Source organism: Crinia signifera, chromosome 11 (assembly GCF_055691185.1).
Source record: "Crinia signifera chromosome 11, ASM5569118v1, whole genome shotgun sequence".
In the NCBI taxonomy this organism is placed as follows: domain Eukaryota; kingdom Metazoa; phylum Chordata; class Amphibia; order Anura; family Myobatrachidae; genus Crinia; species Crinia signifera.
This window is the reverse complement of record NC_139227.1, coordinates 48,396,550-48,411,727: the sequence shown is the minus strand read 5'-3', so window position 1 is coordinate 48,411,727 and position 15,178 is coordinate 48,396,550. Positions and strand designations below refer to the sequence as shown.

Below are 15,178 nucleotides of genomic sequence, written 5' to 3'. Positions count from 1 at the left end.
GCATCGTCCCCGGGAATCTGTGAGGCTCCTTATTACAGACAATATAATTAATAGACATGAAAACTTTTATTATTATAACAGACTGGTTACACTTCTAGAACTGAGAGATGCTTCTGGTTGGCAGCTATGTGTGCAGGTAGCACAGGTGCTGTAATCCACAGAAGATCTACAGTAGCAAATTAAGAACTGAAAGAAGCCAAAGTGGGAGGAGCAGTGGTCCCCAGCAGCACAGAGTATATAAGGAGACGTGTGATGTGTCAGGGAGGACTGGGCTGAATGTGACGGGCAGTGACATGATGTGAGGAGGGGAATGGAAGCAGCAGGAAGCTACAGACTGAGAGTTTATATAGTGGAAGGAGCAGGGTCCCCAGCAGCACAGAGTATATCAGGAGATGATGTGTCATTGAGGACAGGGCTGCATGTGACAGGGGCAGTGACATAATGTTAAGAGGGGAATGGGGGCATTAGGAAGCCACAGACTGAGAGTTATATAGTGGGAGGAGCAGGGTCCCCAGCAGCACAGAGTATATCAGGAGATGAGTGATGTGTCAGTGAGGACAGGGCTGCCTGTGATGGGGGGGGCAGTGACATGATGTGAGGAGGGGAATGGGGGCAGCAGGAAGCCACAGACTGAGAGTTATATAGTGGGAGGAGCAGGTTCCCCCAGCAGCACAGAGTATTTCTTTCACATATTCATTTCTAAGTAATCTCTTCCAGGCTTCTGATTACCACCTAGTGACCTTTCCTCAGCAATAAAGATTTACTCTGGGACTATTTTTCTGGTCTCGTAAATAAAAGATTTTTTTAATAAGTCAAGAATGCACGTTATTGTTGTCTGAGCTGAGGATCACACAGAACATATTTACTATGCCTTGGATTTTTCTCCATTCCCTATTGTTTTTATGCTGCAGCACTAAACCTTTCTTTTTTTTCGTTTAGTGATATTTTTTATTTGTCCCTTTACCTGAAATGCAGAAAGCAGCAGAACTGTAAAACCTGCCATTAAAACTGCAGTGAGCAGAGACCAAGCGTTTCCTCATCGGAACCATTTGCTGTACCACAGCGCCACCTGCAGGATAAATCAATCTGCAGAAAATGGGGCAACATTCTCTCCTTTATGTAATTTCTTATTACTCCTGCACCCAGATCATGACCTGCCAGCCAGGTCAGGTGACTCACAATTCGCCGGCTTCTTGGGCTGAACTTATGGTTCGCTGCTCTGAGCTGCGGGGTTGAATTTGTCTGGTATTGTGGAGATTTAATAATCTGTGATATGACTGAGAGATGATATTATAGACTGAAGCGTTTCGCCTTGCTGCATCTGGATGGAGAACATTTAGCTTTATAGTTCAGAAGAGAATCTGGAAATTCCTACAAAAAGTATATTTGTAGCTCCGGCTTTGCTCTCTAAGGGGTGTAGAGCTGTAAGTAACCAGGGCATGCTTAGATTTGTAGTTCCACAACAGCTGAACAGCTATGGTAATACACTGCAAGTTCTCTCCTTGACACAACAATATACTGTACATGGAATACCGTATTAGGTCATTGTTTATGTCATGGGTCTTCAACCTGTGGCCCTCCAGATGTTGTGAAACTACATTTTCCAACATGCATTGCCAAATTTTTTCCTATAAGAGCATGCCAAAAAACCTCAGGGCATGCTGGGATATGTAGTTCCACAACATCTGGAGGGCCACAGGTTGAAGACCTGTGGTTTATGTAGTCCCTTTTGATGTAACAATCAGTGACAAATGGCAGAGGCAGATTGGACATAGGGGCAACTGTGAAATTGCCGGTGGGCTGATGGTACCTGAGGCCTGTTGTGTCCTTCATTAGGCAGATCACTGCACGCATTACACTGCCCCCATTCCATACTTGCCTACTTTTGAAAACTAGTTTCAGGAAGATTATAGTGTGTAGTAGAATTTTGCACAGCACCCCATTGAGGGGGCGTGTCATGCTCCACCCAAAGGACATGTCTATTTCCATATATGGAGAGATTGTGAAAAGAGATTGTGAACGTGGCACCTCGAAGCGTGGGTGTGTACTGCTACATCTGAGAGGAATCTTTTATAATGACTTATATCCAAATGTAGATGAGGCCAAAGCAGTTAGTAAGAGATACTATACTTGGTAAAGTGCTGGGAAATGGTGCTGATGATTCAATGTAAATGTATCTATCTCTCATTCCTTTTCCCCCCAAAAAATGTAACTGTATAATGTGGGCTAGGTGAAATGAGGGCGATTGCTAGACCAATGAGGGAGATTGCAGCTATTTCAGGGAGTCTCCTGCAGAATGCAGGAGGGTAGGCAACTATGCCCCATTCATATTGTGTTATTCCATCTGTGCAGTACAGTAACTCTGCCTTCCTATGGTGCTGCCCATGCTGTGCCACCTACAATATATTCCAGGCCCACTTCCAGTTCCAGGTCCACCTCATGCAAAATGACACTAAACTTTTGTTACATAGCATTGAAATGTAAACTATGCAGCAAAGGTCCATACACACTGGGCGACTCTGCCCAGTGTGTATGGACAACGATGATATCGTTCATCGCTGCGGCTTTCCCCCTGCCCCGGGAGGACGGCATTGCATAGCAAAGAGCTATGCAAAGCAGCCCTGAAAGCCGCTCATCTGCTGGTATAACCAGCAGATGAAAGGCTTTCCCGGCATTGTTGCGGGAGCGCGCAGCAGCGCTTACTGCTCATCGCCGGCCATACACACTGTGCTGCTTTGAGCTGAAAGCCGCTCAAACCTGCTGCTTTGAGCGACTTTCAGATCAAAGCCGCCCAGTGAGTATGCTCTGGCGATGAGCGCTGCTGCGTGCTCCCGCAACAAGCTGGGAAAGCCGCTCATCTGCTGGTTATACCAGCAGATGAGCGGCTTTCAGGGCGGCTTTGCATAGCTCTGTGCTATGCAATGCCGTCCTCCCCCCTCCGTCGGCGACGGGCAGGGGGCCTTTACAAAGAAGATATCCTCTGCCTTGGATACATAATGGTGGAGGCTGCAGATTGGCTGTATTGTTCCCCCTCCGTATCTTGGTTCTGTTGGCTGATGTCATCATCTGAAGATGAGGTAGGCTGGTTTTGTTTCTGTGGAGATGTTTCTACAGGTAGGATGTGCATCGTTATTAATATAGAACTGGGGTAGCCAACCCTAGTCCTCGAGAGCTACCAACAGTGCATGTTTTGCAGGTCTCCTCACAGAATCACAAGTGAGCTAATTAGCTCCATCTGTGTATCTTTTAAAATGTGTCAGTGATTAATGAGTGCAGCTGTGCAGCAGCTAGGTTGTCTGGAAAATGTGAACTGTTGGTAGCTCTCGAGGGCTAGGGTTAGCGACTACTGATATAGAACATACAAATCAGACGATATGCAAGAAAATGTCGTTATTGTGCATATGGTCTAGTATATCATCTAGTAGTGTGTACGCACGTCATTAGGCGCTGATATTACAGACCTGAAGTTTTGCCTAATTATACATAATAGTCATTTGCATTTTCCCATATTTTCCAGAGATTCAAAAATTCCTGAGCCCCCTAGTGGCCACAAGTGGAAAGAGGTTCGCCATGACAACACTGTAACGTGGCTTTCGTCTTGGACTGAGAATGTGCAGGGATCGGTGAAGTACGTGATGCTGAATGCAAATTCCAAACTGAAGGTAAGTCGCTGTGTCGGCCCTTTCTCTTTCAATGGTCCTGGTGACACAGCTCAACACTGGGATGTAGGAGGGTCCGAAGGAGCCAGGCACCTATCCTAAAGCTTTAGAGGGTAGGCTCCTCCCCTACTGCATCCCTGGACTCTTCAGTTCGTGTTAGGTGCCCACTGGAGTGGGTGCTATTCTAAAGGGCTGCGGGAGCAGCCGAAGAAATAGAGTAGTTAGGGGATTTTTTATTATTTTATTAACTATTACCCTAGCTAGGTAGGCACAGTGTGAGGATTCTCATAGTGAATCCTCACACTGCTAGCGCAGCAGGAGCTGACAGAAGCGCGTCCTGTCAGCTCTCTGTGCACAGGGTAGACGCTGTCTGGCCTCCCTGTGCAGCGCTTTTAGCCTCTTTTATGAGGCTGCCTGGGCTCCGGAGCATCCTGAAACCGGCTCCACAGTTAGGTGGGGATCATGGGGGACAGGCGCTCCGTGATGGCGGCGGCCATTTTATGCGGAGCTTACACGCTGAGCTCCTGACTGAGAGGACAGCAGCGCTGTGACAGGCATGTTCCAAGTGGTCCCCATTTGAGGGGGAGACACTGGAACAAGGAAATCCTACCTAAGGAGCGGCTAGCTGGGGGTGGTTGGCGCCAAAAGGTCACGGACCCCGCAGCAGCAGGGACTTTTGGTCTCTTCCTTCACTCTGACTTTGGCGCCTTTCAGAACGCTTGCAGCGGAGCTGAGCTGGCTAATTGATCCTGGCAGAGTGACTTGGATTTCCTGGGCATCGCTTCCCCGCAGTTGAAACCTACAGACAGCTAAGTGACTGGGTGCATTGACTTTGTATAAGCGCTTGTACAATTGTTTGCACTGTGTATATTGAGATATATATATTTTTCACTTGCATCATGTCTGAGCATCAGGCTGTGGTTTTGGGGGAGGGAGCCCTTAGTGCACTGAGCGCGTGCAATGTTTGCACACAAAAGTTTGTCCCTGAGCAGATGGCCAAGGGGGGCTTATGTATTACTTGCGCTGATGTGAGACCCATGGGCAGTGAACACCATAGGGCAGAGCAGAGTGAACCTGCGTGGGCCAGTGCCCTAGGCAGGTCTGTAAACGCTTTGGTGCAGCTTCTGGACAGGCAGAGTGATGTGCTGGTAGAATCACAGAGACCTATGCCATCATCTCAGCAGTCGTCTGGCTCCTTGCCTCTTACCCAGGCAGATCCTGCACTTATTCAGGTGATGCAGGATACTGCTAAGGGGATCAACAGATTCAGTGAAATACTGGACAAAATGGATGATGTTGCAGGGACCCCTAAAAGGTCTTATGCTATGCCTAATGTGGTAGAGGAGGAGGAAGGAGAGTATACTGACACACCCTGGGACCAGGGTGATGATTTTGAAGAGACCTCTGCTGCTGGTATAGAGGATCTCATTGTAGCTGTAAAACAGGCGTTAAAACTGTCTGTTGAGGATAAGACCCCTGTTAAGGGTGTTTTTAAGCGACAGCGGAAGGAGGCTGTTACTTTTCCCTCAGATGAGGGGTTACAGGAACTATTGGAAGGGGCTTGGAAAACCCCAGATAAGAGGCTACAGATGCCTAAGAGATTCCTTAGTCTGTACCCCATGCCGGAGTCTCATTCTGAACTCTGGGAAAAGGTGCCTGTTGTGGATGCTTCAGTGGCACGTTTATCAAAAGCTACGGTATTGCCTGTACAGGGTGGTGCAGCTTTTAAGGATTCTGTGGATAAAAAGCTCGAGGGAAACCTCAAAGCTATTTTTGAAGGGGTGGGGTTTACCCTGCGTCCCCTTATTGCTTCAGCCTGGGTCTCTAAGGCCATTATAGAGTGGGCTGGTGAGTTATGCACCATGCTGCAGGCTGACCCTGGTGCTTTGCTGGTAGCAGAAAAGATTAAGGCCGCTGCAGAATATGCGGTGGAAGCAGAAGAGGAAGCTCTTAAAATGGCTACCAGAGTGTCCACAGTCTCTATTAATGCCAGGAGAGTGCTCTGGCTTAAGGCCTGGGAAGCGGACAATGAGTCCAAAAAGGCCCTAGAATTGTTAGCTTTCAAGGGAAAGTTACTTTTTGGTTCTGAGCTTGAGGATATTATAAAACAAGCCACAGGCGGCAAGAGTACTTTTCTGCCGGCCTCCTCAACAAAGCAGTCATCCAGATTCGCTGCTTTTAGGCCATCCTTTCGGCCCTCCCCTAGAGGTGGTGCGTCCTTTCGGGGACAATCGTTCAGGGGAAAGTTTCAGACCTCCAGGGGCAAATCTCAAAGGTCCAAGTTTGGCTCTTTCCATAAGAAGCCTGCCTCTAAAGGAGAGGATAAACCCTCCGCATGACTGCCTGGGGATAAGCCCGGCAGGGATAAAGGTGGGGGGGCGTCTCACACACTTCAGGGACGCTTGGGCTTCTCTAGACCAGGATTCCTGGGTCTTAGAGATCATTACCCAGGGTTACAAAATCCCTTTCAGAGGGCGGCCTCCGAAGAGGTTCATCCCCACACCCATACCAAAGCAGGCGCTCCTGCGCACAGCTCTGATGAGAGCGGCTCATTCCCTTTTGGAAAAAGGGGTGGTAATTCCGGTTCCCAGGGCAGAGTGGAAGAAAGGATTTTACTCCACGCTGTTCCTGGTGCCCAAACCAGACGGGTCTTTCAGACCAATACTAAATTTGAAGTCCTTAAATGTTCACCTATGGGTAGACCATTTCAAAATGGAGTCTTTGAGGTCTGTTCTCCTGAGTCTGGACCAGGGAGAATTTCTGGCGTCCATGGATGTCCAAGACGCATATCTGCACGTTCCCATTCACCCGGAACATCAGACGCTGTTGAGATTTGCCATAGGAGACCTGCATTTACAGTTCCGGGCGTTACCCTTTGGGCTAGCAACCGCGCCAAGGGTATTTACAAAGATAATGTCAGTGATGGCGGCAGTGCTGAGGCTCAGGGGAATCACAGTAATACCCTATTTGGACGATCTCCTGTTCAAGGCAGAGTCAGCAACCCTGCTTCAAAGTCACTTGAAAGAGGCCATCAATTTTTTGCAGGCTCACGGCTGGATTTTAAACTTACAAAAATCTCAGTTGGTACCTTCACAGAGGATCCAGTTCTTGGGAGTCATACTGGATACCCATCTCCATCGGGTATTTCTCCCGGAGATAAAGGCCAGGGATCTGGTCACTCTAGTTCAGGAGATTCTCAGAGCTCCGAGCATTTCAGTGTGGAGGTGCCTCAAACTCCTGGGGAAAATGGTGGCGTCATTCGAAACGCTTCAATTTGCCAGGTTCCACTCACGAGTATTCCAATGGAACATTTTGTCAGCCTGGTCAGGAAACACTTTGACCATGAAGACGGAGTTGATAGTGCTGTCCGCGGACACTCGGGACTCCTTGAAATGGTGGACAGAGGTAGATTCCCTTCAGTGGGGTCGGTCATTACAGACCTGGGACTGGTTGGTAGTAACTACCGATGCCAGTCTCAGGGGCTGGGGGGCAGTAGCCCTGGATCTCAGGCTGCAGGGCCTGTGGACGGCAGATGAATCAGTGTTACCAATCAACATCTTGGAGCTGAGAGCTGTCTGGAAAGTGATTTCCTTGGCGGGAGACAGGTTAAGGAACCTCCCCTTGAGGATTCAGACCGACAATGCCACAGCTGTGGCGTATCTGAATCATCAGGGAGGTACACGCAGCAGATTGGCCATGTGGGAGGTGTCCAGAATCTTCCTATGGGCGGAACAGAATGTTCCTGCCGTATCGGCTATATTCATTCCAGGAGTGGAGAATATAGAAGCAGACTTCCTGAGCAGGGAGGAGCTCAAGGAAGGAGAATGGAGCCTACATCCTCAGGTGTTTCACCAGATCACGGCAAGGTGGGGAACTCCGGATTTGGACCTAATGGCATCCAGGTTCAACCATCAGGTGCCCAGGTTCTATGCCAGAACGAGAGATCCGCTAGCAGAGGCAGTGGATGCCATGACTACTCATTGGCAGGGAGACCTTCTTTATGCATTCCCTCCAATTCCAATGTTAGCGAGACTGTTGAAGAGGGTACAGGACCAGAAGGTTCCGGTGATCCTTGTGGCCCCAGATTGGCCAAGGAGGTCTTGGTACTCGAGGCTTCAGAGGTTATCAGTGGATTCATGGCGTCTACCTCTGAGACCAGACCTGTTAAGACAAGGCCCATTCAATCACCTGGATTCCGATCGATTGATTTTGACGGCTTGGTTATTGAAACCGCCATTTTAAAAAAAAAAGAAAGGATTTTCTAATGCAGTAGTGCAGACTATGATAAAAGCCAGAAAAGCTGTTTCTTCGGCAAATTATTATAGAGTCTGGAAGACTTATATTAGATGGTGTGAGAGGCAAAAAGCTCACACATCTCACTTCAAATTATCAAAAATGTTAGATTTTCTACAAGATGGATTTTCTTCGGGCCTAAGCCTTCAGTCGTTGAAGGTGCAGATTTCGGCCTTGTCCATCTATTTTCAAAAAAGAATTGCCATTTTACCGGAGATTCAAACTTTTTTACAAGGGGTATCCAGACTGAAACCCCCTTACAAGCAACCAGTAGCACCTTGGGATCTGTCACTGGTTTTGGATTGCCTTCAGAAGGCACCTTTTGAGCCTTTAAGGTCGGCTGACTTTAAGTTTCTCACGTGGAAGCTAGTGTTTTTGTTAGCAGTAGCATCTGCTAAAAGGGTGTCAGAGCTGGGAGCTTTGTCATGCAAATCTCCCTTCTTAATTTTTCACGATGACAGGGCTGTTCTGAGAACAGTGCCGCAATTTTTACCGAAGGTAGTCTCTGCCTTCCATTTAAATCAGGAGATAGTTCTACCTGTGTTTCAACCCCCAGAGGGTTCCAAGAAAAGGGACAAGTTGAAGACTTTGGATGTTGTGCGTGCCTTACGCATATATGTGGACAGAGTGAAGAGTGTTAGGAAAACTGACACTTTATTGGTACTGTATGACGTACATAAAATTGGTTGGCCTGCATCTAAGCAGACCATTGCTAGGTGGTTGCGTTCTGTGATAGCCTTTGCATACACCAAAGTGGGTAGGCCTGTACCGGCCAGAATAAATGCGCATACCACCAGGTCAGTTGCCACCTCTTGGGCGGTCCGACATGGGGCCACAGCTGAGCAGGTTTGCAGAGCTGCCACTTGGTCATCTGTTCACACATTTGCCAAATTCTATAGATTCCATGAGTTCGCGTCGGAGGACGCATCATTCGGGCGAGCAGTGCTGAGAGCTGCAGACCTGAGCGTACCCTCCCAAAGGACCGGCTCTGGAACGTCCCAGTGTTGAGCTGTGTCACCAGGACCATTGAAAGAGAAAAAGGGATTTTTGTAAGAACTTACCGTTCGAATCCCTTTCTCTGATATGGTCCTGGTGACACAGCGATCCCTCCCTTACGCTCAGTAAGTATGCCAGAAGTTCATGATGTTCATGTTAAAATGGTTAAAAGTTAACAGTTTCTGTTATAAAATGTGCATATAATATGTGCAGGCGTTTGTACTGAGTTAATGTATTCCAGTGGCTTTGAAAGATTGAACTGAAGAGTCCAGGGATGCAGTAGGGGAGGAGCCTACCCTCTAAAGCTTTAGGATAGGTGCCTGGCTCCTTCGGACCCTCCTACATCCCAGTGTTGAGCTGTGTCACCAGGACCATATCAGAGAAAGGGATTCGAACGGTAAGTTCTTACAAAAATCCCTTTTTTTCTGCGTCAGCAAAATAAAGGTGGTTAATTCCTAGCTGTACATGTATATTGCCGATCAGCCTGATAACTGCAGGTATGGTATAAACGGTAGACCATGTCTAGGTCGACACCTTGAAATGGTCAACATACCCAAGGTAGACATTAACAAAATGTTGACACAAGCTTATGTTAAACACCGAGCTGGTGAACAGAAATAAGGTTGACAATGGTTATCGGTGTAATCCATATTTTAATAGAAGGACGACTTTTAGGCATGAACCACCTCTCTATGATGCCATTGCCTGAGCAGTGCACATCATACACCAAATTTAAAGACCATGGTATGTTGATGTGCAGAATTAAATTGGCATTGTAATCGGTTACTTAGTTTCAGAGGTATGTGGCAAAAACGACCACCTGCCATTTACAATGCATCACCATTGTGCTCTGGAAAATGTTACAGTTGGTGAACTATCCCTGTGTAGCTGCTGGTCAGCCTGGAACATATGTGACCTGCTTAGTGGTCTGGAAACTGTGACCGTTATTTGCAGCCCACAATAAGCAGGAATTGAAACAACCTTTCCCTGGCTGAAACCGGTCATATCCGCTACTTATTATTTGGGCAGATATATTTTAGCTGCACAGCTAGGAGAGCAGCAGGGCCAGCGACAGTGAAAGTAAGCTCTTTATCTGGTATATTTCCAGTCCAATGATCCCGGCCCCTAAACAGCCGGCTTACTGTCCGATCCTTCAGGTGAGATGTGTGCAGCTATGTAAATCTCCCCCTAGGAGACGATGAAGCAGAGAGCAGTCTCCATTTCCAGCAGACAAATCCCCGCTTTTCATACTCCGAAGAGCACGTTCTGTTCTGTATTCGGCCTGTTGGGATCTATATATATAAAATGAAGCCATATATCCAAGGGCAGCCAAACACTAACTATTACCTAGCGCAGGATTCTATTCCCCAGTCCTAGTACTGCACACACAGACCCACTACATCAGCTGGGCGGAGGGGAGGCCAAGATTGATGGGTTTTGTTGGTATCAGCCAGAAACCTGGAATGGTCGTTTTCAGGGGAGAGAGCGAGGGTCTAGTGTTGATGTTGCTATGAGCAACCATCTATCATGCATCCTAGAAAATTATAAACTCTGATCGGTTGCTATGGGCAACATCACCTGGACCTACTGTAGATATGGGATACGGTCACCAGGTCAACAAGCGTTAGGTCAGCACCATGAGGTCAACATGCATTAAGATTGACATGGGTTAGGTCGACACAAGCTCTAGGTTGCCATGGGGAAGGTCGACAGTCAAAGGTCGACATGGGTTTTTCCCCCTCTTTTTTTGAGCCGAAATGTGCCGACAGCTGGTATTTCATGCCCTACCATCCACTAGGGTGTGGTGAGAGAACAAAATAGTGTCCAAAGCATGGCGGGCTATTTTTGTGTCCATGTCGACTGTGTCGATATTCGGGACAAAAAATAAGACTCTCGACCTTTTGACTGTCGACCTAATGCTTGTGTCGACCTAGTGGTGTCGACCTACTTGCTGTCTATCCAATGATCCATGCCCTCTAGATATATGCATCCTTCCCCCTTAGTGTCACAAGCAGATTTGTGCAAAAAAAAAAAAAGTTTAAAGCAATTGGATGACAGTACGTGCATGGCTGAGAGAATTCTGCAATCAGTCCGGCCACTAGGGGCACTGTTCCATTGACACCAACTGGCAGTGATCAGTATGGCAGCTCCCATTCATGGCAGATAAGTCGTTATGTGTATAGTCGGTTTAGTGAATATGGCTTTCTCACTGTTCTAATTGGTAAGTCTTGTAATTTGCTTCCATCAAGAGTCTGGCAGCAGGGAATTCTGGTGCTTGTAGTTCTACAGCGGCACACAGACCTTCACCATTTATCTAGAGTTATGCAGAGAAACTGGTTAATGCATACTAAGATACAGCAGAGAATCTTCGCTTTGGTTTGAGGCTGATGATAATGGATAATGCACAGGGAGATATTAGGGAGAAGTGTATAATTAAATGCTAGCCCTATATTTATTATACAACCCTTAGCTGGTCTGCAGCGTTTGCTTCGACCGACCTGACGCAGCGGACTCTTGGGTATATTGGCTTAGTGTAATGCCAGTCTCTCTCTCTGTCTCTCTCTCTCTCAATATTTGAATTGATCCATCTTCTGGAGGCGGCTGCAGGTGCAGTGCATCTGACGCCGCAGCCTGTTTAGTGCAGCAGTAGTTTAAGCCATTCCGTGGCGGCGGCAGCTGACAAATATCCTGAGCCGAGCGCGCCTGAGAGTACGAGAGGGGCAATGTGCTGCTTTTTATTGCCGCTCATGAATGCCTAATGCTCATAATCAGAGTAAATCTCGACAGGCGGAGAGCGATGATTTAAGTCGGAATGAACAAAACTGGCTGCTGTCTCTGGCAACCTTCCTACGGCTTCGTTCGGGTTTTGCCACCGGTAATAAAGAAAACAGAAATGTGTTTTGTGCATTGTCAAGAACATCCGGAATCACTTTGAAATAACCGTAAATAACGAGCAGCCGCTGACACGCGGCGAGGTACTTAGGAAGGTAGCGCGCCAGAACAGGAGGACATGGATTACATACCGTTAAGTGTGTCTAGAGCCGTCGTTACATTATCTGGAAATAAGGTTTTGATTATCTAATGGAGAAACGCTGTATAGACTGAATAGGACAGGATCAATGTGTTCTGGCGTCGACATTTATTACTCAGGTTCAGTGCTAAACTGCTAGAACACGCCATTGTCCCTGAAATAAACTTCTATATGGTTCATGCTTAATCTCACAACACTAATCCTGTGATTCCTGGATAAAACTGGGATAAGTCATTATTTATTAAATATGAATGAACAGATCAACCCCTGTGACTACCTCCACCTGCGGTAACGTACTCTGACTCCAGGCTATAGCTTTTGCTATTTTAAAAAGAAAATTAGTATTTGAGAAAAATGATATTTTGAAATAACGTATCTGCCAGAGTATGGCGTTGTTACTCTGGGAAGAACGAGCAGGGCCACCATCAGGGGAGGGCTGCAGGGGCTAGAGGCCCTGGCCCAGGCAATGAGGAGGCCCAGATGGCAACAGTGTCTTTTGATGTGTATCCCAGTGATAGAGGGAGAGTGGCGGTTGATCTTTTGAATTTGGCACTGGCCATGAGCCAATTGGTATCGCGAAACTGCTGGCAATCAGGAGCGACCGCAGGAAAAGGAAAGCTGGTCAAGCAGAAGGGGGGCGGGCCTGCCTATGGACAGCCCCAGGCCCAAAAATTCTGATGGCAGCCCTAGGACCTATGAGGATATGTACTTAAATATAAGGGGTAGATGTATGAAGCAGCGATAACCAGTGGCAACCAATCAGCTGCTATGTATAATTCTATTGAATGCACTGGACAAACAATGCTGTCTGCTGTCGAAACGACCAGTCATAGCGCGCTGATACACCATGCAACGTATCTTGTAGAAAGCCGCGCTTATGTAAATGGACGAGCCCCATCCGGAACACCCTCCCCTGCATCATACATGGGGAGAAGCGCACTTAACACAGGCTAATATTGCTGCTTCCCAATAATGGTATTTATTACACTGTTACAGTTAATGACTGGGCAAGAACGGTCTCTGTAAAACATCAGCGACCCATAATATCTGTTGCATTCAGTGCAGCATATTAGATGTTTATGGTTTCAGGCTTAACATCCTCACACTTCACGTTTTCTAACATTTAAATGTTTACCTTGTAAATTGTGTGATTGCAGTGAGTTTTGGTCCAGCTGTAAGCTGCATATCACTTAGATACAGCAGATACTGTTCCAGTCATAGGCAAACAGAGGGGGGGAGGTTCCAGTTGTTATGACTCCCCCCCCCCCCCCCCCCCCACCCCCCAAAAAAAAAAAATTGTTGCAAGTGGGTCAAATTATAACAGCAATAGGAATGGTATATAATAGGATTACTAGAGCTCCTGCCACATCATGCAGTGTAAGGGACAGAGCGGATATTGTTGCATATGCCTAGTGGTAGCAGCTTCTTCTACCAAGAAGAGACAGGAGCCTTACCATGAAGTGGGAGAATGTGAGCTTAGAAAGTGCAGCAATGGTTCTAGTATGTTGTGTATTTATTATTGTATGTGTAACCTGTTCCTGACAAGTTATTTATATGATGTAAATGTATTATACAGCCTAAACCAGGGCTGGGCAATTGCGGCCCTCCAGATGTTGATGAACTACACATCCCAGCATGCCTTGCATCACTTTCAGCATGGCCACATAGCAAAACTAATGCAAAGCATCCTGGGATGTGTAGTTTATCAACATCTGGAGGGCCGCAATTGCCCAGCCCTGGCCTAAACTATAGACCATCTATAGTGTTAGCTATTAATGCTGTATTCCATACAGTATCCAGTGTATAGAGACCAATGTGTACAGTAATGGTCAGGGTCATTACTAGGCTCTTCTACCACTCCCCCAGACTCCTGCACTTGCTCCAACGTTCCGCAGAGGGGGGGATTGTGGACAACATTTGGAAACCCTACATTTGCCACTGGGTTTAGTGATGCAGCCAGGCCAGTGCTGTAGTTCAGGGTCTAATTATAATGGGGGCACAGGGGGTCAGTACCCCTGTGGTTGGCATGTATTTAAAAAATACAGGTTGAGTATCCCCTATCCGAAATGCTCGGGACCACGAGCATTCCGGATAGGGGAATTTTGCGGTTTTTGGAATATATTTTTTTAAAGCATACTTACCTGTCCCCTGATGGTGTCCGGTGGTCCCTCGGCGTCCACGCAGTCCCTGGGCGTCCACAGCAGGCCTCCGGCATCTTCTCCGGGTCTCCAGCGGTCCCAGGAATGCATTGCGCGAGTGTGCGCGCGCACCGGTGACGTCACCGGTGCGCGCACGTCACTGGTGACGTCACCGAAGATGCCGGAGGCCTGCTGTGGACGCCTGGGGACTTGGTAAGTATGAAAAGAGGGTTAGGGGGGGTTAAAAAAAAAAAAAAAAAAAAAATTCGAATGATTCCAAAAACCACGGTTTTTGGAATAATTCGGATAAGGGATGTCCGGATAGCGGATACTCTACCTGTATATGTTTTGTTTTTAGCTAAAGGTTTTGTGCATGGAAGTGGGGTAGTGCTGCAGCTTCACCTAACTGCCAATGTGACAATGATTAATGGTGCTGAGCATCAGGAGTCAAGGCACACTGACTGCACAAGTGTGCAGTGCATTACTGGGAGTTGACTAAGTCCCATAAGACTTTGCACAAGAGGTCAGAGACTGAGAGGCTTGTGCTGAGCTCTGCTTGGTGGAGCTCATCACATGCTTCTCGGGCCCATGGAGGACAGCAGCAGCAGTGGCTGTGCCTGTCAGGGCTCCTACAGAGTAAGATACAGAGGGACAAACACAGGCTACTCATGTGGTGTTATTTATATATATATATATATATATATACTTGGAAAAAGACAGCGTCACTCCAGGGGACTTGTTTCAGAATTTTTATATAGTAATTCAATAAATCACATAAACATCATCACCATGATGTTTATGTGATTTATTGAATTACTATATAAAAATTCTGAAACAAGTCCCCTGGAGTGACGCTGTCTTTTTCCAAGTACGTTATCTTCATCGGAAGGCACCCGGGGCAATTACCTTCAACAGCAGCTGAGTGCCGGCTCTAACCCCACGCTTATATATATATATATATATATATATATATATATATATCAAGAATACAAAAATCTCTAAAATTGCGCTATTATGTAATACTTTTATCGGTCGCTGTTGACACTCAATCCCCTACTAGT

General features: G+C 47.1%; 1 protein-coding gene across 2 annotated transcripts in view; it reads left to right on the top strand.

Moving 5' to 3' along the window:
• Positions 1-15,178, top strand: part of LOC146045299 (DNA topoisomerase I, mitochondrial-like) — a 121,758-nt gene that overhangs the window by 93,727 nt on the left and 12,853 nt on the right. For both annotated transcript variants that reach the window (XM_083164052.1, XM_083164053.1), the window contains exon 11: positions 3,518-3,662. In XM_083164052.1, the coding sequence (XP_083020178.1) occupies positions 3,518-3,662 (145 nt within the window). The remainder of the gene's footprint in view (positions 1-3,517; positions 3,663-15,178) is intronic.